This window comes from Globicephala melas, chromosome 8 (genome assembly GCF_963455315.2).
Source record: "Globicephala melas chromosome 8, mGloMel1.2, whole genome shotgun sequence".
Taxonomy (NCBI): Eukaryota; Metazoa; Chordata; class Mammalia; order Artiodactyla; family Delphinidae; genus Globicephala; species Globicephala melas.
Window position 1 is genome coordinate 47,469,051 of NC_083321.1, and position 26,931 is coordinate 47,495,981.

At 41.9% G+C, this 26,931-nt stretch overlaps 1 protein-coding gene across 7 annotated transcripts in view; it reads right to left on the reverse strand.

Annotated features, from left to right (window-relative positions):
- The window catches only part of LOC115839534 (synaptotagmin-9), a 265,953-nt gene that overhangs the window by 126,836 nt on the left and 112,186 nt on the right, over positions 1-26,931 (reverse strand). For 6 of the 7 annotated variants that reach the window (XR_009564904.2, XM_060303562.1, XM_030831287.3 and 3 more), the window contains exons 4-5: positions 2,160-2,280; positions 521-692 (exon numbers count right to left, since the gene is read on the reverse strand). Coding sequence is in view for 5 of the 7 variants with exons in the window: in XM_060303562.1 (XP_060159545.1) it covers positions 521-692; positions 2,160-2,280 (293 nt within the window). In the remaining 2 variants the exon portion in view is untranslated. Of the gene's footprint in view, positions 1-520; positions 693-2,159; positions 2,281-26,931 lie in introns of those variants that run through there. The other variant, XM_060303564.2, reaches the window with a different exon arrangement.

Below are 26,931 nucleotides of genomic sequence, written 5' to 3' on the forward strand. Positions count from 1 at the left end.
TTTTCAAGAGAACATTTCTGTGTTTGCTTTCAGACTTACGTGGATAGAAACGATCTTTATTAAACACATAGGGAGAAGAAAAAAAAAAAGAACAAAATTATGTATTTAGAAATGTTGATGGTCTGGCTAAAGTAATCATTCTGCTGTTTTGAGTGGAATCTTTCTGATAAAGGCCAGGTAGGATTGCCAGAGAGAAGATTATGATCTGTGGGGTCACAGTTCTCTAAGGTGAGATTCTGAGGGGTGTACAGGGATGGAGAGGGGAAGAAGTAGAGGAGGAAGGAGAATGGAGGAGGAGAAAGAAAGAAGAAATGGGAGAGCTTAGAGGCACTTTGGTAATCTGACTCTACCCCATTGCTTGTAAAATGGTGACTCCTTGTCAATCAGCTCTCAGAGTCTCACCTGACCCTCCTCCTGTGGCTGCACTAAGACACCAGCTAAGAGTCCACAGCTGGCACCCCCCGTGCCCCAACCCTGGGCATAGTGGACTTGCAATGAGAAACAGCTCTAGGCCTCTCACCGGTCGTAGTCCATGACCGCTATGGACAAGTAGATTTGGTCAATATTCTCGGGAGGGACGTCAAAGACTATGGCTTCGTTGTAAACAGGGTTCAGAGTGTTCCTCTTGGTGGACGTTTTCCTCTTCTTCAATCGTCTGCCATCAGACATCAATGAGACTTTCACGTAGGGATCTGTACAGACCATGAGAAGCAGAGGTACTGTGAGGATACATGCGTATCTAGGCCAGCAGTTTCGTCACGGCAGACTTTCAAGGACCATGGTACGCAGAACCCCTTTACCTGCCTGTGGACTGGAGTTTGAGGATTTTAATTAACATGACGTCTGGGCAGGGACTGGAGTTGGGATAACTGAGTCATTCATTCAGGAAAAAGCACAGGACTCTCTCTCCTCAAAATGAGTGGAATTTAAAAATAGTGTGAAAACATGTTACCGAATTAGATTAGGATCCAGGACCTGCTTGGCTGTCACAGGAAGGGAAATGCAAAGCCATTTCCAAAGCATGGGGAAACAGGCTGCAGGGCCTGACTTGCAGCCACCTCGGGGAATCTTTTTCTAAAAACTAGGTCTTTAGGAAAGGGACAAGCTAAATTCCTAGAGGACTGGGAAAACTTGGGGTGGGGGTGGGTTTCCTTCAGTGCAGGGGCCTCAAGCCCTAGAGCTGCCTGCAGTCGGGGTGCAAAGGGAGAAGCAGTTCAGCGGGGAGAGAAAGGACACAGGCTTGCTTGTGGGGCCATGCTGGGAGGGGGTGACAGGTGGCAAGGCTGGACTCTGCTTCAGGTGGAACTTCCTTGGTTTCACCTCACTATTCTGCTCAGTGGGGAGTCCTTCTTGCTTCGCCTGCCTAACCACGTGCTGCTCTGACACCCATACACTGTCTGGGGCGACTTAGAGGGCCAGAAGAGGCCATATCTTCTTTTCTGCTTGAATAAAACACTGGCATCCAGGAAGCAAAATATATTGCATCTGTTGATTTCAGTGACCAAAAGCCAGTGAACTGGGGGTTTTGCGACCACATTTTGGGAGCCCCTGAAGAGGTGGCTTGTGAACTTGTATAAAAGGAACTGCATATCAGGGTATTTTCTGTTAGGGTTTAGAATTTAAGGCTACATGCTTGATTCACTGGAAAAACCAAACTGCATAGTTCACCGATGGACCTTTTATAGAAGGATATTGGATATCAATCTTCTAAAAGCCTGAGGTGATGGTGATTGCTTGTAATGTGAGGAAGGACCCAATTAGATAAGCTATATCAGCACGTGCAAACTGTAGGCCCAGTTCACAATTATGTGAAGGAGAAGACCTAAGAGAGAACAATGGTAATAATAATGAGAGCTGACACTGAGGAGCATTTAGTGTGTGCCAGGCACCGTTCCTAGGTGTCATATGTGTTAACTCACTTAATCCTGTAATGACCGAAAGAGCCAGATACTATTATTGTCCTCATTTTTACAGAGGGGGAATCTAAAGCCCAGAGAGATTAAGTGACTTGCCCAAGGTCACACAGCTATTAGGTCTAGGACTAGGATTAAACTTAGGCAGTTTGGTTCCAAAGTCCGTGCACTTTATTACTCTACTGGAAGCTTCATAAGGTGTTACATAAGAACGTAGGAAGAAATCTGCATTTGAGCTTGTCCCACCTGATGCTCCCGTTATGTCCATTGCCTTTAAATTCCTTGCTTTTATAATGGTAATGGTCAGCCTGCCAGCCGTGGGAAGATAGCAGAGGGAAAACATCAGCTCTCCAAGATCCACGTTGTCCTGTTGACAGAACACAAACTGAAGCATTAGAAAGTGTCCTCAGCCTGGCGCACACAGAAGCAGGGCCAGGGCAGCATTGCAAGGGGCCGCACTGCTCCTTCCCTTCACGTAAACCATCAGATGAAGGAGACTAAATGACTGCACTTCGGGAGCACCCTCCCTAAGGAAGCACACTCATCTTTAAACGGCAGAGCTGTGGACACCATCCAGGGTTCTGCCCCTCTATCCAGCTACCTGCAGCCCTGCACAGCATCACACAGGTCCCACGGCCCACAGCAGCCCCCAGAGCAGAAGCCCCCAAAGCCTTAACTATCCCTACGGAGCCCCCTGTGTGGCTCCACTCATATCCCCATCACATCCACTCAGAGCCCGCAGGACAAAGCTACACAAGAGCTGCCCCACAGTGCTGGGCTGCCCCACCGGCAGCCCAGACAGGCTCTGCACACAGCCCACCCACAGCCTCGTGCACTCTCTCAGACAGGTCTCCGTACAGCCCCTTGGAGACTCCCAACCCCCATTTCCTACATAGCTTTTCCCCCACAGTTTTACCCACAGGCCTCACATAGCCCGCAAAGTCCTCCAGTCACCGTCCATGTGCATTCTTCCCCTATAGCTCCACACACCTCCCTACAGAGACCCCCCCACCCCAAGTTTGCTGCAATACCTCCGTACACTCCTGCAAACACTCCCCATCCCAGCACGTGCACGCGCACGCACACACACACCCCTCCACCCACCAGAGCACCGCACGCAACCTGGTCACATGCAGCTTGTGCAGACCAGCACGTGGCTCCACTGGACCCTGCAAACACCTAGTCCCTACAGGGCTCTCGACGAAGACCCTGCAGCAGCCTGAGAGTGGCAGCCCGTGACAGCCCTGGACACACCTGGACACCTGCCCAGCCCCTGCGCAGTCTCCAGGCAGGAAGAGAGAGGTGGGGACCCAGACCCCGCAGGCCCCCAACGCCTGACCCCCCTGGCTCCCACTTTGCTGCAGCTCTTGCCTTCTCTCGATGTGTCTCTAAGAAGCCCCATTTCCCTCTGCAGGGGAAAACATCTCCTGGGGTAGTGTGCAGTCATTCAAATAGGTCAGAAGACACAATTCTCTTTCTCCTTTTTAGCCCAGGGAAAGTATAACCAGAAAGGAAAAAAAAAAAAAGCCAGTTCATTTAGTTTCAATTTCTGTGATACCTGAGGTTATCGAGCTGGGTGTCTGTGTCTAATTAATACAGTTTCATACTGACAATGCTCTGGGGAGTCCGGTTTTTGCCCACAACATCCACAGCCTCCCCTCCCCTCCTTGATTCTCCAAGGCTGCTACTATTTTTAGAAGCACAGATTGAGCTCTGTAAGGTCACCTCGCCCAACCTCCCTCCTTGACCGCTTCTGCAGGAGGATGAGGCGAAGGGAGTCTGTTTAGTCGCTAAGGCAGATGGATCGCTCTGTGTCCTCGAGCTCTCCCTGCTTCATGTAAATAAATGACCTCTCCTCGCAAGCATGCCAGGCTCTTCTGGTTCCTGGAGCCCTAATATCAAGAGACCCAGGTAGCTGGGCCTTTCCCGCTGGGGTGGAGGTGTCACATGGGGCAGGTGCTGGACTGCTTTGTGCTCCCGGGTTCCCAACTGCAGGAGTAGGGTCTGCTGTTACTGAAGGATCTGACCCAGCTTCCTGCTGGTGGCGGAAGAGAAAGAGCAGGGACAGCTGTCCCCATAAATTATCTTTCCCCCTCTATACTCCCTGGCCTATTCCTTTGCCCTTGGACCTTTCCTGTGTGCCTTAAGCAGAAAGGCCCAGACACGTGTTCTTCTCAGAGGACTTTTCACGGCACCTGGCTCAAGCCCCCTCTCCTCTCATCCTGCCCTAATAATCTTGGTTTTACACAGTAAAACAGGAGCAACCAAAACCATGCCTAAGAAGCTTCATCATCATTTTTGCGGCATACATTTTCTGAGGGCCCACACCGCACAGGCTCTGTAGGGCTCAAGATGTGACGATGCAGTCCCTGCCCTCAAGACCAAGGCACATAACTGAACGTAACGTGTCAAGCTACTTTTGCCCTAAGTACATTTTTCCCCAACGTAAACTTCATTCATAAATATTTATATGATATTGCTGTTTGCTCACGAGTTAAAAGGAAAAAAAAACTGCGCTTCAGATTTGGTCATATATTCAGAATATGAACTAGGGCAAAAGTCCACTTTCGTACTTAAAAAACCCTGAGCAAATTAAAGAAAGATTTATTAAGGGGAAAATGCTTGGTTTGATTTCCAAGTGTTTTAAAAATAAATCATTTAAAATTATCTAAATTATGAAGGTAAAAATGATAAAACTCAAATACAAAAGTTTTTAAGTATAATCGTAAAATATGTCCTTTTCTTATGTACATACCACCTAAGTCACGCCTTTCCCCAGAGTAACACTGTGGATAATCACGCACATTTTCCTTTTCATCCATCATCCATCCGTCCATTCATTTATTCACTTATTCTTCTAACATTTGCTGTTGTTGTGGCTGCCGAACACTGCTCTCGTCCAGGTGCTGAGAGCTGTTTTTGCCGTGGTGAACAACAGATGTGGTCCCCTGAGAAGTGATGGACTTGCTGGGATACGGAACAGAAGCTGACGGCACCTAATGCTAACCCTGCTTTCTCCCCCTCAGCTGATGCTGATTTGGGGTTAAGGATCTGTAGATATGGATGTTTATAAACATTCCTTAATTCAGTGGTTCTCAACCAGGAGCAATTTTGCTCACCTAGGGCACATTTGGCATTATTTATAATTGTCACAACTGGGGAGGCAGTTGTGTTACTGACGTCTCGTAGGTAGAGTCCAGGGATGCTGCTAAACATCTTACAATGCACAGGGAAGCCCCTCACTACAATGAATTATCTGGTCCAAAATGTCAATAGTGCCAAGGTTGAGAAACTCTGTCTTATACAGAGGTGCTTATATTGTTAGTAAAAATTTTTCCAGAATGCTGATAAAAGTCAAATACGAAAGAGTCGTGGAGTGTTTGGCTTCTTTTTCCAGCTTGACAGAAATTAGATATGCAGAGGTGCCCTGGGGGGTACAAGGGGAAGGAAAATGTCACACAAAGAAATGCTTCATTTGCTCCTGCTTTGTGTGGCCAAGTTCCATATTGTTGGCAAGATATATACATAGGGAATTTATAGCAAGTGTGTGTGTGTGAATTCTCTACCTGCCAATCTGTAAACTCTTTCTGTGGCATGTTTGCCTGTAGTGGTCTACGATAGCTCTAGTTTTTGTCTAACTAGCACACTTTTGCTTTCCTGTTCTTGGGTTCTTCTGGTGAAGTCCTTCCTAGTTCCATGAAGTTCTGGAAGGGCTGCTGCAGGAATTCAGACTGACCAAAAATATTCATGCCCCTGTCCACTATTGTCTGTTCAGGGGTGAGTATGTAACCCAAGCAGGGAGATTTAGTCTTCCCTGGGACTGAAAACATCAATATTGAGAAAGAGAAATTTTAATTTTATTGGGGTTATTCACTGGAAAGATATGAAATTAGAATTGTTGTAAGGTTCTTGTACTGTATATACTATAAGTAGTAATAATATCACTTTAAGTTAGGCTGTGTATATTAAAGACATATACTATAAACCCAAAAGAAATGACTAAAATAATACAAGGATTTGTAGTTAATAAGCCAACAAAAGAGATAAGATACATGCTTTAAAAATATTAAGTTGATCCAAAAGAAGGCAGAAAAAACTGAAAAGGGAATAAGACCAGAAGAGACAAATATGATAGAAATAGAAAACAAATAGTAAGCTGGTAAATTTCAACTCAACTATTCCAATAATTACATTAAATATAAAAGATCTAAGCATCAAAATAAAAGCAAAGATTAATTCAATAAAATAGCAAGACCCAATATTATGCTGTCTACAAGACATTTAAATACAAAGATATAAGTATATTAAAAGTAAAAGAATAAAAAAAGATACGCTACACTAACACTAATAAAAAGAAATCTGCAGTGGTTAAATTAATATCACACAAAGTATAGTAAGAGCAATGAATATTACCAGGGACAAAAAGGGTCATTTCACTATGATAAAGGGGTCAATTCATCAAAAGCACATAACAATTCTAAATATTTATGTACTTTATAGCATACTGTCAGAATACATAAAGCAAAAACGGATAGAATTGTGAGGATAAACAAGTTGTAGTCAGAGATTTGAATACTTGAACAATACTATCAACTAACTTGGCCTAATTAGGGGCATTAAAGAAACACCCTACCAAACAGCAATAGAATACACATTCTTTTCAAGTGTACCCAGAACACGGAACAAGATAGACCGTATTACGGGCCACAAAACAAGTCTCAATTAAATATGAGAAGATTCAAAGTATATTTTCTGGTTGCAATGGAAATGAATTAGAAATCAATAACAAAAAGATATCTGCAAAATCTCTAAATATTTGGGAACTAAGTAACTTCTAAATAACCCATGGATCAAAAGGGAAATCAAAAGAGAAATTACAAAGTATTTCGAACTAAACTGAAATGAAAAAACAACAAAAATTTGTGGATACAGCTAAAGCAGTACTCAGAGGGAAATTTATACCACTAAAATGCTTATACTACACAAGGAGAAAAGTGTCAATTCACTGGCCACCGCTTCCACTTCAAGAAACCAGCAAATAAAAACAAATTAAAAGCAAAATAAGCAAAAGAAAGGAAATAATAAATATTAGATAGAATAATGTAAAGATGTATATTTTAAACCATAGAGCAGCCACCTAAAGAACCAGTAAGTACATGTAATAAGCCATTACTGGAGATAAACTGTAACCATAAAAATACTCAATTCAAAAAAAGGCAGGAAATAAAGAAGAAAAAAAGAAAGTACAGGTGGAACAAATAGAAAAGACAGATTTAAACACCACCATATTGATAATTACTTTAAATGTATATACCTGATAACTTCAATTGAAAGGACATAAATTTTCTGATAGGATCATAAAGCAAGACCCAACTACATATGCTGTCAACAGGGAATCCACTTAAAATATGACAGGGGACTTCCCTGGTGGTGCAGTGGTTAAAACTCCACGCTCCCAGTGCAGGGGGCCCAGGTTCAATCCTTGGTCCAGGAAATAGAGCCCACATTCATGCCGCAACTAAGAGTTCGCACGCCACAACTAAGGAGCCTGGGAGCTGCAACTAAGGAGCCCGTCGGCCGCAACTAAGAAGCCCACATGCCCAACTAAGGAGCTGGTGAGCCGCGACTAAGGAGCCTGCCTGCTGCAACTAAGACCCGGTGCAGCCAAATAAATAAATTAACTAAAAAATATATCACGACAAAGATAGGTTTAAAGGAGGAAAAAATTAGGCCATGTAAACGAAGCTGGAGTGGATATATTAATATCAAGAAGATTTCAGAGCAAGGAATATTACCAGGGAGGAAGGGAATATTTCATTGACCAAGGCTAAAATCATCAAGAGGGCATAATCTTAAATGCATATGTTTCTAATAACAGAACTTCAAAATATATTAAACAAATCTGATGGAATTAAGAGGAGAAACAGGCAAACCCACAAGTGGAGTTAAGAGATTCCAACACTGTCTATCAGTAATTCATTGAACAAGGAAGCAGAAAAGAAGTAAGGATATAAAAGACTTTAACAGTATTATTGACCAACCTGACCTAACTGATATTTACTCTACCTATTAATACTCCATCAAACAACAGCAAAATGCACATTCTTTTCAAATATACACTAAACATTCAGCAAGATAAATCATATTCTGGGTCATTAAAAAATTCTCATTAAATCCAAAATGAATGAAATCATAAAATTAAACAATACTCTTCTAAATTACCTATAGATCAAAGAAAAAAATCATAAGGGATATTAAAGATTTTTTTTTTTTTTTTTTTTGGCAGTACGCGGGCCTCTCACTGCTGCGGCCTCTCCCATTGCGGAGCACAGGCTCAGCGGCCATGGCTCACGGGCCCAGCCGCTCCGCGGCATGTGGGATTTTCCCGGACCGGGGCACGAACCCGTGTCCCCTGCATCGGCAGGCGGACTCTCAACCACTGCGCCACCAGGGAAGCCCTTAAAGATTATTTTGAACCAAATGGTAGTGGTTACATGACTATATACATGTGACAAAACTTGTACACTTAAAATTTGTTAATTTTACTGTATGTAAATTAATGGGGATTAAAAAATTCTGAAAAGACATTTTACAGAGGACTGTATTTTTGTCTTCTAGTTTTACTGTCCTGAATTCACAGAATATGTCTTGCTGGTTTTAACCGCTGAAAAAATTATCCTATACTATCCCATTCATTTGTGCTCAAATATGTCTGAAAATAATGCCTAGGCTCTACTTGTAGGGGACATATTTCTATATGTCTATTAAATCAAGCTTGTTAATTTTGTATCCAAATCTTCTTCCTCTTGGAATTTATTATGATTTTGTCCTTTAAAATATGGTTTCTTCCCATTCTACTGTTTCACAGCCAAATTATTAGCAAACATTTAAACTATGGTTAAAATATTTATTTCTCTGCTCACTGCAGTTTCATAAAACCCATGTCATCCCCCACTCTTAGATACATTTTTCATTTTCCTTGTGTATGTCCTTGAGTACTGTTTTTCCAGGGAGGGTTCACAGGTAGTTAAAGTAATCTTTATTATGCTCTTATTCTTTTATTTTTTTTTTAATAAAATTATTTTTGGCTGTGTTGGGTCTTCGTTACTGCTCGCAGGCTTTCTCTAGTTGTGGCAAGCAGGGGCTACTCTTCGTTGCGGTGTGCGGGCTTTTCATTGCGGTGGCTTCTCTTGTTGCAGAGCACGGGCTCTAGGCATGTGGGCTTCAGTAGTTGTGGCACGTGGGCTCAGTAGTTGTGGCTCACGGGCTCTAGAGTGCAGACTCAGTAGTTGTGGTGCACGGGCTTAGCTGCTCCGTGGCATGTGGGATCTTCCTGGACCAGGGCTCGAACCCATGTCCCTGTATTGGCAGGCAGATTCTTGCCACCAGGGAAGTCCCTGTGCTCTAATTCTTAAAAGAAAGTTAGCTGGGCACAGAATTTAGGTTAAAATTATTTTACCTTAGAACCTTTTATTTTGTCACAATATATTCTAGTACTTCATGTTCCAGCTAGGGTGTTTGATGCCATTCTTTTGTACATTTTTTTCCCTCAAGGAGGTTTTAAGATTGTCTCTTTGTACTTTTACTTTGTACTTGTACCTTCCGAAATTTCCCCAAAAGGTATTGATATCTTGTTTTCACTGATTTTGCTTGGTCCTCAGTGATTGATGTTAATTGGAATTTTTTTTCTCTTGCTTTAATCTCTTTTTCTCCAGTGATCAGTTGATCTGTTTACTTTGGACCTTCTCTTTCATGATGTTGGTTTTCTAGGACATCCGTAATTGTCTTTATTTATAACTGAAGGGTCAAAGCAAAAGTCTTTTACAGCTCATCATTTTGTGAGGAGCCTCATGAGGCAGTGGAGGCAATCTCATATTTTCATCTGATTTATATAACTGAACATTCTGAAGAATTATTCTTTAACACTACTTGCATGATATTAACATCGCCAAAATTACTGAACGTTGGTTTGTTTGTTTTGCAGTACGTGGGCCTCTCACTGTTGTGGCCTCTCCCGCTGCGGAGCACAGGCTCCGGACGCGCAGGCTCAACGGCCATGGCTCACGGGCCCAGCCGCTCCGCAGCACGTGGGATCCTCCTGGACCGGGGCACGAACCCATGTCCCCTGCATTGGCAGGTGAACTCCCAACCACTGCGCCACCAGGGAAGCCCTGAACTTCGGTTTTATAGTAGGTTACAAAAGTTAGGCAAAGAGAATCATTATCAACAGACTTTTGATACCCCAGTCTCCTCAATATTTTCTAAGTACCACTGTACTGGGGGGTCCTCAAGACCACCCTCAGGTCTGATGATTCATGAGAAGGACGCACAGGACCCAAAAATGCTGTTCTACTCATAGTTACGGTTTATTACAATAAAAGGACACAGATTTAAATCAGCAAAGAAAAACAAATTACATAGGGTGGAGTCCAGGAGAAACCAGGCATGAGTTTCCAATTGCCCTTTTCCAGTGGAGTCACACAGATAGCACTTAGTTCTCCCAGCAGTGATGTGTGGCAACATATGCAAAGTATCAGCAACCAGGGAAGCTCACCTAAACCTTGATGCCCAAGGTTCTTACTGTGCGCGGTACGGAGTACCCACATGACTAACCCTAGCTGGTCAGTCTTTACTCCCTTCATCAGAGGGGGATCAGCACAGCCCAGAGCCCTAGGTGAACAAAAACAAGTGTCCATCATAAATCACACCATTAGCAAAAAATATTTGGTGTGGTCCAAGGTCTATTATACAAAGAACTCCTATCAGTCAGGATATTCTAAGGGCTTAGAGGTTATCTTTCAGTCAAGGACTAGTCCTTTCTTTGGAATGTGCAGGGTAGGGTTTAGGCACCCCAAGCTTACTGAGTCAATCCTTTACTATACAAACACCATGCCCTTATTTCAGCTTGCCTTTTCACACACATTTTCCTGTACTGAAAAGGGGAGAAGTGGTTGTGGTCCATACACTTGTGTACCTAACCATCACACATTCTCACACAGAGGTCAACAGTTGATGTCATAGAAGACATCTGGAAGGAGGTTAGTTAACTGCAGGGCGTGGCAGAGATGTTAGATACGATGAGGGCTGACCATAATGTAACTAAGCTAGAACTCTGTAATAAAAAGATAACTAGAGGGTTTCTGTATGTTTGGAAACTAAAAAATACACTTCCAAATAAACCACCGTTCCAAATAAAAATCACAATGAAAATTAGAAATATATTGAACTGGATGATAATAAAAATTATACGTTTCAAAATATGTGGAATGCTGTGATATTGTGATTTATAACAAGAAATATATATATTTGGTTTTCTTCCTTTTTCCTGACACAGGGTTCCTGACACCCTTGTAAATTCCTAAGTGATAAGAGCACTAGGAGCATCTTTTGTTCCAGTGAGGCAACTGTCGGGGTGCTCCTTGATGACGTCTGGATGGGAACTGGTCACCAAAAAGACCAAGCCATGATTAGAAGCTTGAAATTCTCAGTACCAGCCCCCATTCTCCAGAGATGGGAGAGGGCTGGAAATGAAGTTAATAATTGACCATGCCTACATGAGAAAGCCCCCATAAAATATCAAAAGTATTGGTTCCAAAGAGCTTCCAGGTTGGTGAACACATCCATATACCAGGAGGGTGACATACCCGCAACTCCATGGAGACAGAAGCTCCTGTGCTCAGGACCCTCCCAGACCTCACCCTACGTAGCATCTGTACCCTTTATCACATCTTTTAATAGACGGTAAAGCCAGTAAACGTTTCCCTGAGTTCTGTGAGCTGTTCTGGCAAATAATCGAGTCCGAGGAGGAGGTCATGGGAACCTCTGATCTGTAGCCAAGTTGGACAGAAATTGTGGGTAATCTGGGGACCTGCTACTTGTGACTGGCATCTGAAGCCAGGGGCAGTGTCATGGGACTGAGTCCTTAATAAGGTAGACAGTGTCAGAACTGCAGGACGCCCAGCTGGTCTCGCAGAATTGCTTGGTATAGGAATAACCCCAACATGTTTGGTTTCAGAAGTGCTGTGAGTGCGGTAGCAGTATGAGAGTAAAAGAGAAACACACAGGACCCACACAAATCCTTAAAAATCAGATTAAGGGAAAAACCTTTTAGCTTTAAACACATAACCTGGAACAAAATAAGGCTGATTAACAGTGATCAAAGCATCTATCTAAAGAATTTGGAAAAAGAACAACAAATTAAACCCAAAGTAAGTAGAAGGAAGGAAATAATAAATTTAAGAACAGAAATTAATGAAATAGAAAACAAATATATTAAAGAAAATCAACGAAGCCAAAAGTTACCTTTGGAAAGGCTAAATAAAAACTGCTAACCTTTGTTAAAACAGATAAAAAAGAGGGGGCAAGAGAGAAAAGGCAAAAATCACCATGTCATTGTTGAAATGCAACACATCTATGGATCTTCACTAAAAGCATTAAAAAGAGAATAAAAAGATTTTATAAGCAACTTTACGCCCACAGATGTTAAAAATTAGACACAATGTACACGTTTTTCAAAACACAAAACATAAAATCTATATGAGAAGAATTAAAGACTCCAAATTTCTATGGCTCATTAAAAAAATTGAATCTGTAATTAAACACCTCACCATAAAGAAAATTTCTGGCTCAGCTGGGTTCACTGGTGAATTCTATTAAAGTTTTATGGAACAAATAGAGCCAATATTATGCAAACACTTTTAGAGAAGAGGAAAAGAGGGAATACACCCCAATTTATTTTTTGAAGATATCATATTTTGGGTACCAAAATTGGAGGTAGCCATTACAAGAAAGGCAAAATTACAGACCAATTTCACTCATGAAGTAAGATTTTTAAAAAACTGAACAAAATATTAGAAAACTGAATGCAGAAAAACATGAAAATGATAATATATTACTCGTATATGTTTTATCTCAAGTTCGTAAGGTTAATTTAACATATGAAGTTTTAAAAATATAACTGCCCATAGTAACATAATAAAGAGGAAAAGTCATATAATTATCTAAGTGAACGTAGAAAAATATGATAAAAATCAAGCATCTATTTACGATAAGAATTTTTAACAAACCAGATATGCAAGAGGAATTTGCTTATCTGATGGAGGGCCTCTAAAAACAAGGCTGCGGCACTGGTGTACGTACTGGCGAAATGTGAAAAGCTTCCCAGTTAACATAAGAAATAAGACACATTACTACTTCTGTTCTACACTGTACTTGAGGTCCTAGCTAGGGAAGTAAGGTATGAAAAAGAAATAAGAGGTATAAAGTTTTGACATGAAGAATTCATTCTGTCATTTATTGTTAGATGATGCTCTGTGTAAAGAAATTTTTAAAAACCTGGGGAATTCCCTGGAGGTCCAGTGGTTAGGACTCTGCACTTTCACTGCCAAGGGCCTGAGTTTGATCCCTGGCCGGGGAACTAAGATCCCACAAGCTGTGCGGCGTGGCAAAAAAAAAAAAAGAAAGAAAAGAAAAGAAAAGAAAATTTTAAAACCTACAGATAAATTATTAGGATTAATAAGCATGTTTCTTGATGATTGGTAGATTGATGGATATAACATAAGTAAAAAAAATAGATTTCATTTTTATATACCAGAAAAAACAGGTTAAAAAAAACCCAGAAAAAAACCCTCACTTAAAATAGCACCAGAAAACATAAAAACCTTGGAATAAATTTACCCCAAAATGTCCACTATTTCTTTATAGAAAAAAGATAAAGCATTATTGAGTAAAGTTAAGGAAGGTCTAAATAAATGAAGAGATACACCATGTTCACAGATTGGAAGAACTCAATATTATACAGATATTCTCCAAACTGATCTACAGGCTAAATGTAATTCCAATCAGATTACAATTTGACAAACTGATTTTAAATTTAATTTGGACACGCAAAGTGCCTAGAGCAGTCAAGGTTCTCTTGAAGAAGAACAAATTGGGAGATCTTACTCTACTGGATAGGAAAACTTAACTAGAATGCTACTGGCCTAGTGTAGTATTTGTGCAGGGCAAATAAATCCATGGAGTTGTATAGAGAGCTCAGAAACTGACTCATGCACGTATGGACACTTGTCTTATGTACCGATTCTCTTCATTTGCCTCTCCACCCACTCCCTGCTCTATGCCCTTAAAGGCTGTCCTCTACAGAAAGAAATAAAATCTGATGTATTTATGAAGAGACTTAAACCATCTGACAGAGTTTGGGACAAGTTACTGATAGGCACATGAACATACACACAGCAAATAAAACCAAGATAATTCATTTGTAGGTTCTTCATTCAACAAACATTGATGGAATGCAATTATCTGCCAGGTGCTCTTCAGGGTGCTGGGAAGCCATCAGAAAACCACAGGCAAAAGTCGTTTGCCATCGTGAGTCATATTTCTTATGTGTGAAGCTTGATAATGAGCAAAATAAATTATATACAGACACACACACGTATATATACACATACACACATACACATAAATACACATATAATAACACATGTATAATAAAATACAGAGAAGAAAAAAGTCGAGAAGAGGGATTAAGTAGTGTTGAGGAGTTAAATAAAATGTTAAGTGGGGAAGGCTTCACAAGAGAGTGCCTTTTTGAGTGAGGACCTGGAGAAACAAGGTGAGAAAGCCAGTATGCGGCTAACTGGAGAGATTCCACGCAGACCAAGGAGCAAGTGCAGATGCCCTGAGGTGGGAGTGTACCTGCTATGTCTGCGGAAGGGAAAGGAGATAGTGAGACAGGCAGAGAGTAACAATGGTCAGGTCATAGAGGTTGTGAGGGACCAGATCATTCGGGTTACCGAAAGAATTCTGGCTTATGCTCTGAGTGGGAATGGAAGTCATTCGAAGGACTGAAGCAGTAAAGTAGCACACTGTGACTAACAGGATCACTCCTGTGTTGAGAACAGACTGAGGGGACAAGGGCAGCAGCAGGGCCATCAGTTAGGAGATGACTGCAACGGACCTTGTGAGAGGCGATGTGGCTTGGTCCAGAGAAAGCAGTGGTGAGAGGTCATCAAATTTTGAAGATGAAACAACAGGATTTTCTAATAGATTAAATGACAGAAAGAGGATGATTCCAGTATATTTGGCCTGAGTTAACGAAAAGGTGGAACTGCCATTAACCCTCATTTCTAAATGGTGAGGGAGAAGGCACTGGGCTATGGGAGAGACCAAGAACTCAGTTCTGCATACGTTATATGTACAATCCAAATGGGGATGTCAGGTAGCCAATTAGATATGAGTATGGAGATCAGGGGGAAGAGGCAGGCTAGAGATACAAATGACCGACTCCTGGGGGAACAAAGAATGTAATCACACTACACGGCTCAGCTATAAACTAAGTTTATGCAATAATGATACAGATATGAATAACTATCTCTACAAATTTATGATATTACTATTTTGAGAAGATGGAGGAGGATAGAGTGTGTGTGTTTGTGCAGTGCATTTATGAGCTAAATCTTCAACTTCCACAATAAAATTAAATAGAAATCTAAAACTAAAATTAAATAAAATAGATCCTTGAAAAAATATAGAGGTATACTTTGCAAGAAACAGTTGAAAGTATGTGCTTGGAAGAGTGGGAATTGAGGCTGGGGGTATAAAACATAAAGAGGACTTGTTATTTAAAGGCCCTGAAACCTGGACATATAGTACAACAGAATGAAGCTGAGTTCAAGTCTTAGTGCCTCCCTAGTATTCATGCAACCTTAGATAAGCTACATAATTTCTCAGTTCTCTGCTCTCAGTTTCCTCATTTGGAAACTAGAATTAATACCTAAAGCCTAGGGCTGTTAAAAAGATTAACTGAGAAAACCTGCATCTGCAGTAAATACGAGGCGGCTATTATTACTACAATTGATTACATGTTTCTCACTCTCACTGGCCTCTGTACTCTTCCAGGGGAAGTCCCATTTATCCGTGTGTGTGTGTGTGTGTGTGTGTGTGTGTGTGTGTGTGTGTGTGTGTGTGTGTGTGTGTGTGTGTGTGTGTGTGTGTGTGTGTGTGTGTGTGTGTGTGTGTGTGTGTGTGTGTGTGTGTGTGTCTCTCTCTCTCCTAGTGGCTGACACTTAGAAGTAGTTTAGTCAGTACTTCTTGAATTGATGCATAAATGAAGAGGAGGTGCAAGGGTTCTTGGACATCTGCTGCAGCCCCAGTAGCCTAGCTTCCTCGAGACTTTGGGTCAAATTTCCAGGAAGCCACCAAGCTATGGGACATTTGGTCACCACCCACCCTGATATTCCCCAGCACTACTGACTCACTGAGAAATCCTGTTCTCACAGAGTCTCTTATAAAAACGAAAACCCTTGCAAGATAAAGCAGCAAGAAATCATTATTTATCAAGCGGAGAGGAAATCCCAGCTGCAGCATTTCCCTCAAGTGTCATTAATTCTCACTGTAACAATTACACTGATGGCCCAAACCTGGCCCACCTGTAACATGGGAGCTGGTAACGATTTGGTCATTCAGTTTTCCCAGAAACTCCAACTGTATTCCTGATGCTTGCCCCAGACATGACAAAATTGGCAAAAACACCTCTTTTCAGTGACAGATCCTACCAATAATTAGCATGCACTGTTAAAGTAACTGTTGATTGCACTTTATTTATAGATATTAACATGATTAATTGCACTGGAAGTGTTCCTGGAGGATGACGCTCTCAGCGGGTGCTGGGGCACGAGTAAACCCCTCAGCCCTCACAGGGAACTGCGAGAGGACTGCCATCAGCTCACTCCTTTTCCTTTTCTGAATCACTCCCTCAAATGATTCTAGATCTAATTCCATAGGACTGGCCCTACGTTAGAAAGTATTACTCTGACTAATGATATGCTCAGCTAGGAATGGACAGGAGAATAACATCCCATACATGTAAAGCACTTTACGGCTCAACAAAAACATTCACATCACTATCTTATCTGATCTTACCCAGTTCCCTGGCTTAAAATGCCACTTTTGAATGGACAACTCCAACATTTATATCTTCATCCCAGCCTCTTCCCTGCATTATAAACTCATACACCCAAGTGCTTTCTTTAGATGTCTAGTTAATTGTCTAATAGGCATCTCAATCTTAGTATTTCAAAAATGGAGCTGATTTCCTTCTCCTACCCCCAGACTTCCTACCTGTCTTTTTCATCTCAGTTTGGTAAACACATCTTCCCAGAAGCTCCCCAAATCTGGTAGTCATCAAATTTACATTCCTCCTCTTCTCTTACCCTCCCACATCTGCAAGTCATGTTATTTTTCCCTTCAAAAATATCTAGAGTCGGGCTTCCCTGGTGGCGCAGTGGTTGAGAGTCCGCCTGCCGATGCAGGGGATGCGGGTTCGTGCCCCGGTCCGGGAGGATCTCACATGCCGCGAAGCGGCTGGGCCCGTGAGCCATGGCCGCTGGGCCTGCGCGTCCGGAGCCTGTGCTCCGCAACGGGAGAGGCCACAGAAGTGAGAGGCCCGCGTACCGCAAAAAAAAAAAAAAAAAAAAAAATCTAGAGTCTGTCCAATTTTCTCCATCTCTATGCTGCTACCCTATTCCAAAATACCATCACCCCTCTCATGTAACTCCTGCAGAACCATGAAGACAAAAGGAGAAGTGAGTCCATGAGTCAGGATGGCTGCTATGATATGCTCATATCATATGATGCTATATGGCTCACAGCTGCTCAAGCTGGAAGGAAGCCTCCCTGCTTGCTTACATATCTTCATGCTTCATGCCCTGCAACATGACTGAGTCTGGGATTCCCAGTCTGGACAGGTGCACTGGTGAGGACTCAGAGGACTGGTTCCACCTGTGGAGGGGACATCGTGCACAGTTCCTGACCTCCCCACATGATTGGGGCTTCCCCTCAGAGGCTTCTAAGAGTATGACCTAGGGGCTGGAGAGCTCCCACACAACTCTACTACACAAGAAGCCGGCGGCTGTATCCTAGAATGGCAAAGGCAGATAGCACTGATGATAATAATAACACAAAGAAGAGGGAATTTCCTGGCGGTCCAATGGTTAGGGCCCTGTGCTCTCACTGCTGAGGGCCCGGGGTTCAATCCCTGGTCGGGGAACTAAGATCCCACAAACCGTGCAGTGCAGCAAAAACAAACAAACAACAACAACAAAAACTACAAAGAAGAACTTAATGGTAATAAGAATGATAACGGCTCAATCTGAGCAACTTCTTTGCCTTCCTGTGAAAAAGAAGTGGCTCTGGCTGGTCTTGAATGACAGGACGGCTGGAGATCTGAGCATTTCACATTTCAAAACACTACCCAACACAGCCAGGCAAGAAGTGGTGCCCTTGGCAGACACGCTTTTCTGTGACACACTCAGCCGACCATGTCTCACCGAGGGCTTTCTCGGTGCTCAGCTTTTCTTAGCACTAGACGGTAAAGGGAAAGCTTGGTGACTGGCTTGTGCCCCATAGGAACTGACCGCCTAGGATGACAGGCAGCACTTCACCACAGGCTGTGGTCAGGGCCTTACCAGGCAAAGAGGAAGACCACAGACCCAAGAGTAGAGGGCTGTGCCCTCTTCCTGGGAAAGCAAGTTTGCTGCTCATCTCAGAAACGGTATCAGGATTAATTATTTTAAAAGTATTGTTCCGAAGGCCCTAAAAACATCATTGAGTCTTCATGGGTTCATTAAAAGCAGGTGATAATAGACTAACATCACTTCCTTTTTTGGTTTGGGTTATTTGACTCACGTATCATGGCACTCTTGTAGGTGCAGTAAATGTGGACCTCGGCCCAGCATCTGGTCAGCTCCCTCCTGATCTCCTCATAGATGATCTGGATAAATTTAGGCTAGATGACAGTAAAACATGGCAAATTCATATCCAGTTGGACAACCATACGTAAAGGTGCCGACTGTGATTCCACAACTTGGGTATTATCCGGTTCTGTGACTTTATCAATAACTTAGAAGAAGACAGAATTTGAGCATGACACGTAGGCATAATGAGTGCACTGGACTCCAGAACCAAGATCCATAAAAATGCTGACAGGCAGGTGAGATGGCTACAGCCTAACGATATGTATCTATCAACATCAATTATCTCAGTGCCTAAAAAGTCAACAGTGCAACCTCTGAAGCAGATGCAACCTAACACATGTGAAAGCAAAAGGCTTTATGGTTTAATCTTGTTTTGAATCAAAATGTGATGGAGCTACCAGAAACTAATTTTGCTTTAGGCTGCATCAATAGAGATACAGTCTAGGGAGGGAGGTTATACACCAGCCACAACACATCCGAAACCTGAATTCTGTTCTGGGCATCTCCATTTTAGAGATACGTAATCACCTGGAAGATGGTGAGAAGAGCGACCACCATGGGAGGGGGTCAGGATTACATGAGGAACGATGAGGAACTGTTAAGCTTTCAGGAAAAGATTCAAGAAAGATGAGATTCTTGTCAGCACATATTTGAAGTGGGGTCACAAAGAAGAGGGACTAAACTTGTTCTTAATGGTTCCAAGGTTTAGAACCAGGGCCAACAAGGGGAAGGCATAGGAAGACTTAGAATATTCTCCTCTATCACAGTCCACAGTCTGTTTGTCTCTGAAGGAGGCAAATTCCCTGTCTGTTCAGCTGGTGTCTCTGCTTTAGGGAGGAATGGAGTGGTTGGAAAACGTAAAGCCTTTCCCAGCCCTGATATGCTGCAGTTCCCTGATCTCAGACATCAGCTGGTAGGCAAGAGGAGGCAATCAAGTTCTGGAGGAAGGAAACTGTGTCAGAAGTGTGATGAAGGAGATAGGATTTGGTGGTGTGTGCAATTGTGTTTGAGGGGAAGATGTGGAGAGACTAGGAGGTCAGAAATGGTGAGAGCTGTTGACTAAAAATGCTTAATTCAGCACCTTAGGAACATGTATACTTTAAAAGGAGACATGGAAAACAGGAGGTGAATTCCAAATGTTGGTACCACAAGCACAAGAATTTTGCGTATCAGAGTCTTGCTGAGACTTCTTCTTTCTCAACACGCTGCCCTAATAAATTCTTCTAGATTCACACATGATTTTTTCCAAACTCCTATCTTCCCAGGGAGCATGTCTTGTCAAAGACTGTCCTTGGTGAAAACAAAGACAGCAAATTTCAAAAGTTAAAGGGCTACAGAAAAGGCTTTAGTATTTAATTTGAAGGTAAAATAATCTACTCTGAAAAGACATTTTATAGATCCATCAATCCTTAATAGAAAAAAAAAAAGGAACTGGAGATGAAATTTGGGAACATGAGAGCACCCTCAGAAACTTGGGCGCTGCGTGGTGGCTCCGGCTGCTACAATGTGTTTCACTGGCTTTCGAAGAAAAAAAACCCATTAAGATGTGTTGGAAAAAATTATGAATTCACCGGGCATTCTAAGCATCTTTGTCATCCTGAACATCTCCATCAAAACTAAGAATAGTTTAGGGGAGACAGGAGGATGAGATTTTCTAGGAAAGATGCCGTCTAAAGAGAAGTGTAACAGTCAGTGAATTAAACCAACAAGCTCAGTGCGATGAACAATCGTAAAGAAAAACACATTAATTTTATTCTACCATGGATGGAGACCTGTTCCACAGATAATCCCAGGACACGGGGCGTTTTTAACCTTTTATTGGAGACAAGTACTACGATCCCACTTCTCTTCTGTCCACATGAACTGTTCCTCCATCCCTATTACCACTCTTAGAGCTTAGTGCATGGGTCACCAAGCCATTTCATTTGACCTCCAAAATGTGTCTTGATTACAACTCTTCCTACCTGCCTTGGTCTCTGAAAGATTAGTCGGGGGTAATTCTACCTCTTCCAATCCATCCTTCACATAAACACAGATCTGACCATTTTGTTTCCTTGCTTAAATCCTTTAATAGATCCCAGATGCTTTTAGGTTCAAATGCGAACCTCTTAGCATATCCTATGAAAGACAACTTCTCCAGCCGTCGTCCTGTTATTTCTCCTACCTAACATGTCCAATTCTCCAATCAGTCTGAACTAGTCTTTACTCCCTACACATACCTTACCCTTTCATTCCTTTGTGTGCTGTTTCTTCTTCCTGAGCAACTCTGCTCACTTCTCTGCTGGCAAAATGGTTTTTTTGAGTCTTTGAAGACCCAGCTTACAAGTTATCCCTTCTGTGCAGCCTTCATGTCTCTCCAACCCTGTGCTGTCTGCTCTGGCAGCCCTCTGTCCACATTTCTATTACTACATGAAATTAGAGATACTTGTTTTAGACGATTAGATGCTGAAGGCAGGAGCTATACTTTCTTCCTTTTGGCACTTTTATCTGGGGCCCTGGCCATTTCACAGAAGAGAACCCTGGGTCAGAGAGGTTAAGTAACTTTCCCAAGGTCACACAGCTAGCTAGTGCTGAAGCCACACCCCAAGCAGGAAGCTTGACTGCAGAGCCTACAGCACTCCCAAGTGGGGAGCCCTTGCATAGCTCAAGAGAATCTTAGGGGATGGTGGCCAAATTCTCTTTTTTGTGTGTGGTGGAGACTTGAGGAAGCCTGGAGCTGCTGAGCTGGGAACTACAAGCCTCCAGATCCTTCCCTTGGCCACACATTTCCACCCTCAGGGCTGACCTTCTCACACCTTTCATCAGCAGGAACTTGCTTTTGCCTTTGCACCTAGAGGGGAAAAGAGAAAAAAGAGAGAGAGAGAAGCTACCTTGACTGGATCCTATTTAAGAACTAGGTCAAATGGAGCTTTAGCAAAAGAGGGTCTGCCTTTCTTTTACACATAAGCATTAGACCGTTTCCCTCCACGTCCACTAAAATTTTCTAATACTCTTTAGGGAAACAAGAGATTTTGTTACAATAAAGGGTAGTGTAGGTGTAATCAGGGGGCATCTCAGATGCACTTCCAATAAAAACAATAGTAATAGTCTCCCTCCCTCTCTTTCTCTAAATACTAAACGAACTAAAAATACGTGTAAAGATAGAGAACAGACCTGTGGTTGCCAAGGAGGAGGGCGGGGCAGGGAGAGGGATGGACTGGGAGTTTGGGGTTATTAGATGCAAACTATTACACTTAGGATGGATAAACAACAAGGTCCTACTGTATAGCAAAGGGAACTATATCCAATCTCCTGGGATAAACCATAATGGAAAATAATATAAAAAAAGAATGTATATATGTGTATAACTGAGTCACTTCGCTATACAGCAGAAATTAGCACATTGTAAATCAACTATACTTCATAAAAAAAAAGAGTAAAAATAAATAAATAAAAATACATGGAGGGCTTCCCTGGTGGCACAGTGGTTAAGAATCTGCCTGCCAATGCAGGGGACATGGGTTCGAGCCCTGGTCTGGGAAGATCCCACATGCCGCGGAGCAACTAAGCTCGTATGCCACAACTACCGAGCCTGCGCTCTAGAGCCCATGAGCCACAACTACTGAGCCCACGTGCCACTGCTACTGAAGCTCGCACGCCTAGAGCCTGTGCTCCGCAACAAGAGAAGCCACCGCAGTGAGAAGCCCGCGCACCACAACAAAGAGTAGCCCCCGCTCGCCACAACTAGAGAAAGCCCGCATGCAGCAACAAAGACCCAACGCAGCCAAAAATAAATAAATTAATTTAAAAAAATACATGGAAAGCATTTAGCACAGTGTCCGAAATATATGTGTTAACTCCTTATCCGTGCAGTGCCTGGCACGGGGTAGGTCTATAAATATTAAATGCAATGCATCAATGAATGAATAGCAGTAGTCTCTACAGGAAGGGAAAGATAGACTGATCAGGGAGAACACAGAGCAAGGACTCCTCTCCATTATCTTGACCCACATTTGAAGACGCTCTTACATCCTGACCTACAAGCCGGATGGATACAGGAGACACACAGATAGAAAAGAATTTCCTACACATATACAATGGAATATTACTCAGCCATTAAAAAGAATGAAATAATGCCATTTGCAGCAACATGGATGGACCTAGAGATTATCACACTAAGTGAAGTAAGTCAGACAGAGAAAGACAAATATCGTATGATATCACTTACATGTGGAATCTAAAAAAATTGATACAAATGAACTTATTTACAAAACAGAGGCAGACTCACAGACTTCAAAAACAAACTTATGGTTACCAAAGGGGAAATGTGGAGGGGAGGTGTAAATTAGGAGTTTGGGATTAACAAATACACATTACGATATATAAAATAGATAATCAACAAGGACCTACTGTACAGCACAGGGAACTCTACTCAATATTCTATAATAAGCTATACGGGAAAAGAATCTGAAAAAAGAATGGATATATATAACTGAATCACTTTGCTGTACACCTGAAACTGACACATTATAAATCAACTATACTCCAATGTAAGATAAAAAATTAAATTTAATAAAAAAGGAATTTCCTAGGCTATGGAAAGAATTACACAGAGAAAAAGACAAATAAGATGTCCTTTTGAAAAGGTACAGCCCTTGTTGCTACAGAAAGTGATCAGACACCAGCAGAGAGGTTGAACAACTTGTCCATGGTCACAAAGTTCACCAGTGTCAAGAATGGGTCTTTCTACCTCTATGTGCTTTCTCTGGCCCGAAGTCTTCATTCAAAGGTGGCGGTTTTTAGAATGTGTCAAACAATCCTATTAGAGTGTCAGAACAAACCCTCCCACTCCAACTCCCAGGATTCATCAGAGGGTCTGCAGCTTTCTCCTCCCAATGCTCCTTTTGAGACTCATAGGAATTTCTGGGAAGGCTAAGTCAACTGCTACAGAGCGTCTACTTCCTGGCAATGGCCCAAAGCCATTCCACGTGTTGGGATGATTTAGGTGACAAACCTGGGCACCAAGGCTGCCCTGATCATGTGAAGAATTCCCTGACTCCCTAGCGTCATGACTTACTCTATGTTGTGTAGGAATTCTCTCTTCTCTCAAAAGGCACAGTTCTCATTCACCTAGGATGAGAGCAAAGTCGGGGAGAACCTGGGAATGTTTAAAAGAAGTCTTCCCTTTAAATTTATTCATTCACTTATTCAGTAAGTATTTGTTGAACATCTACCATGTAACAGGCACTACACTAGGTGCTGGGCAAATAAGGAGGCAAAAAGGATAAGAACCCTTGCGTTTCCATTGTAGTTAACATTCTAGAACTCAGACAATAAACAAGTAAACTATTTGGATGTTAAACAGTAAAAAGTGTTGCCAAAAAATTACAGGGAGATAGGAGGTTGTGGAAGGAAATGCAATTTTAAATAGGATGGTCAGGGAAGACTTCAGAGACGACAACATTTAAAAGAAGACCTAAAGGAAGTGAGGCAGCAGGCATATGGGTAGCTAGGGGAAGAGGCTCTGGCAGAGAAAACAGTGCTGAGGCGGGAGTGTGTCTGAACATCAGAAAGGAGGCTCCAGTGTAGCCGGAATGGAGGAAATGTTTGGGACAGTAGTAGGAGATGAGGTCAGAGATAATGCAGGGAAGGGGTCCAAATCCTGGAGGACTCTGACTTTTATTGTGATGACACGGGGTGTTGTCAGAGGATTTGGGGCAAAAATAATAAGAATCAACCTAAAAGTCAAAGGGATTAGTCTAGCTTTTGTGTAGAGAACTTGCTGAGGGCAAAGCAGGATCAGGATAACCAAGAGGAAACCATTGCAATAAACTTGCAGCCTACGCCATTCAAGCTTCCTTGTTTTCAGTTAATTTCTTAAGATTGTCTTGGATTTTATAAGGCCTCCTTAATCATTAAGAAGTATTTCGGGCAATTGGGATTGCCATGTATACACTGATGTGTATAAAACTGATGACTAATAAGAACCTGCTGTATAAAAAATAAATAAAATTAACTTTAAAAATTAAAAAAAAAGTATTTCAATTGGTTATTGCATTAGCCACTGCTTCCACCGTAGACCTGCTTTTGCTATGCATCTAGTCAGATCCTATAACGTGTGCAGGATGTTCCTTTTGTTTAGGGAGGTTCACAATAGGGGCCTCACTGAATATTCTCCCCAGGAACTCTAGGATATCGAAGCAAAAGCCTCTAGGACAATCTAGAAAAATGTAAATAGAACGTTAAAAATGTTCATCAGGTAGTTGTTCCCTGAGGCCATGGGCCCCAATCACACCTGACATAAGTATCTCCCTCCAGAGTCTCCAAAAGAGAAGAAGTGGAGGCTGCTTCCAGACATCTGCGAGAGAGGCCAAGTATGAGGCGGAATTATGTGAAACTTCCCCTTCTGTAGGTCAAAAATGGGGCACTACCAGTGATTTCATGGCACAGGGTCAGTGTGGGCTGAGCTTGCGGCTGCCCTCGATGCTCTCATTAAATGCCCTCCGATTCAGTACATGAGAACTCATTCCAAAATAAAATGCAAACCTCAAAACTCAGGGCAGCCGAGGATGCCAACAAAGCCTGTATCTGCAGCAGTGGCACTGAGAGCAGGTAAGCAGGGGGCTCGGGATCCTCTGGGGCTCAGCCCTAGCCTATGACAATAAGGGAAGGGGAGGTATGAGATGAAGGAAATTACTCGAGGGTAAAATGGATAGGGCAATGGGAATGAAAAGGTGACATATGTAAACTGATTTACTGAAAAATCTACTCCAGAGGAGAAAATAATGTTGACTCTTATGCTGAGTTTAGTATAACCCTGAAACCAGGATCTGGCAAAGATGCGCAAAAGAAGGGCAAAAGAAGGAAGCACCTCCACCAAAACAATACCAAACAAGCGACACTACAGGCCAGTTCTTGTAAGAATATAGTTGCAAGTTTCCTGTATGATATATTCACAAGTAAAATCTATCAGTATTAATAATACACCTTTACCAAGTAGGGTTTATTCCGAGATGCATGGATGTTTCAAAATTAGTAAATCACATTAGTGGATTAAGAAAGAAAAATCATGCAAACGTCTCAACAGAAAAGATATCAGATAAAATCCAACATCCATTCCTAATAAAACAATAATGTAACACTAAGAGCAGTATCATTAAATTCAAGACCAGGACAAGAATTCCTGCTATCACTCCTATTAGTCAACAGTTTGGGAAGTTCTAGCCAATGCCATAAAATAAGGAGATACATAAAAGGCAAAGTTATTACAAAAAAGGAGCAAAAGTATGATTCTCCATAGAAGATATAATTGCTTAGTTGGAAATCGAAGATAACCAAGTGAATAACTACTGAAACTAATGAAACAGGTGTCTAATAAGAATGTACAAATAAAGAACTCCTACAAATCACAAAGCAGGAGATATTCCAATTAAAAATGGGCAAAAAGCTGAAACAAATTTTATAGAAGAAGAAAAGGTGCTTGGCATCTCTAGTCAAAAAGGAAAATCACAATGAAATGCCATCCTTAGAACAGCTAAAATTAAAAGATGACAAGACTAAACACTGGCACTGGATACAAAGCAACTGGAACTCACAGGCAGTGCTAGTGGGAAGGTAAAAACTAGTACAGCCACTTTGAAAAACTATTTGCACTTCTTATAAACACATATCTACCCTATGACCAAGAATTTTACACCTAGGTATTTTACCCAAAAGAAATAAAAACATATGTCCACACATAAGCTTGTATAAGAATCTTCATAACAGCTATATTCATATTTGCCAAAACCAAAAGCAAACAAAGAAACACTTCCCTCCAAAACTAGAAACAACCCAAATGTCCAAAAGCAGGAAAATGGATAAATTCTGGTATACAAATACAGTGTAATATTACTCATCTACTTATATGCTCCACAACATTGCTGAATATCAAAAACATTATGCTGAGCAAAAGAACCACCCCGCCCCCCGCCGCTCAAACACCACACACAAAAGTATGAACTACAAGAACAGGAAATCATGGCGATAGAAGTCAGAAATTGGCTGCTGTTAGCGGGGTGGAGGGATTGACTGGAATAGGGCATGATGAAACTTTCTGCGATGATGGAAATGTTCTATACCTTGTTTTGGATGGCGATTACATGGGTGAACACAAATTTCAAAACTCGTCAAATTGAGCACTTAAGATCTATGCATTTTATCAAATGTAAATTACATTTCAGTTTTAAAAGGCTTTTCTATATATACCAGTGAATAAAACAGATTTTAAAAATAAAAAAAAATCC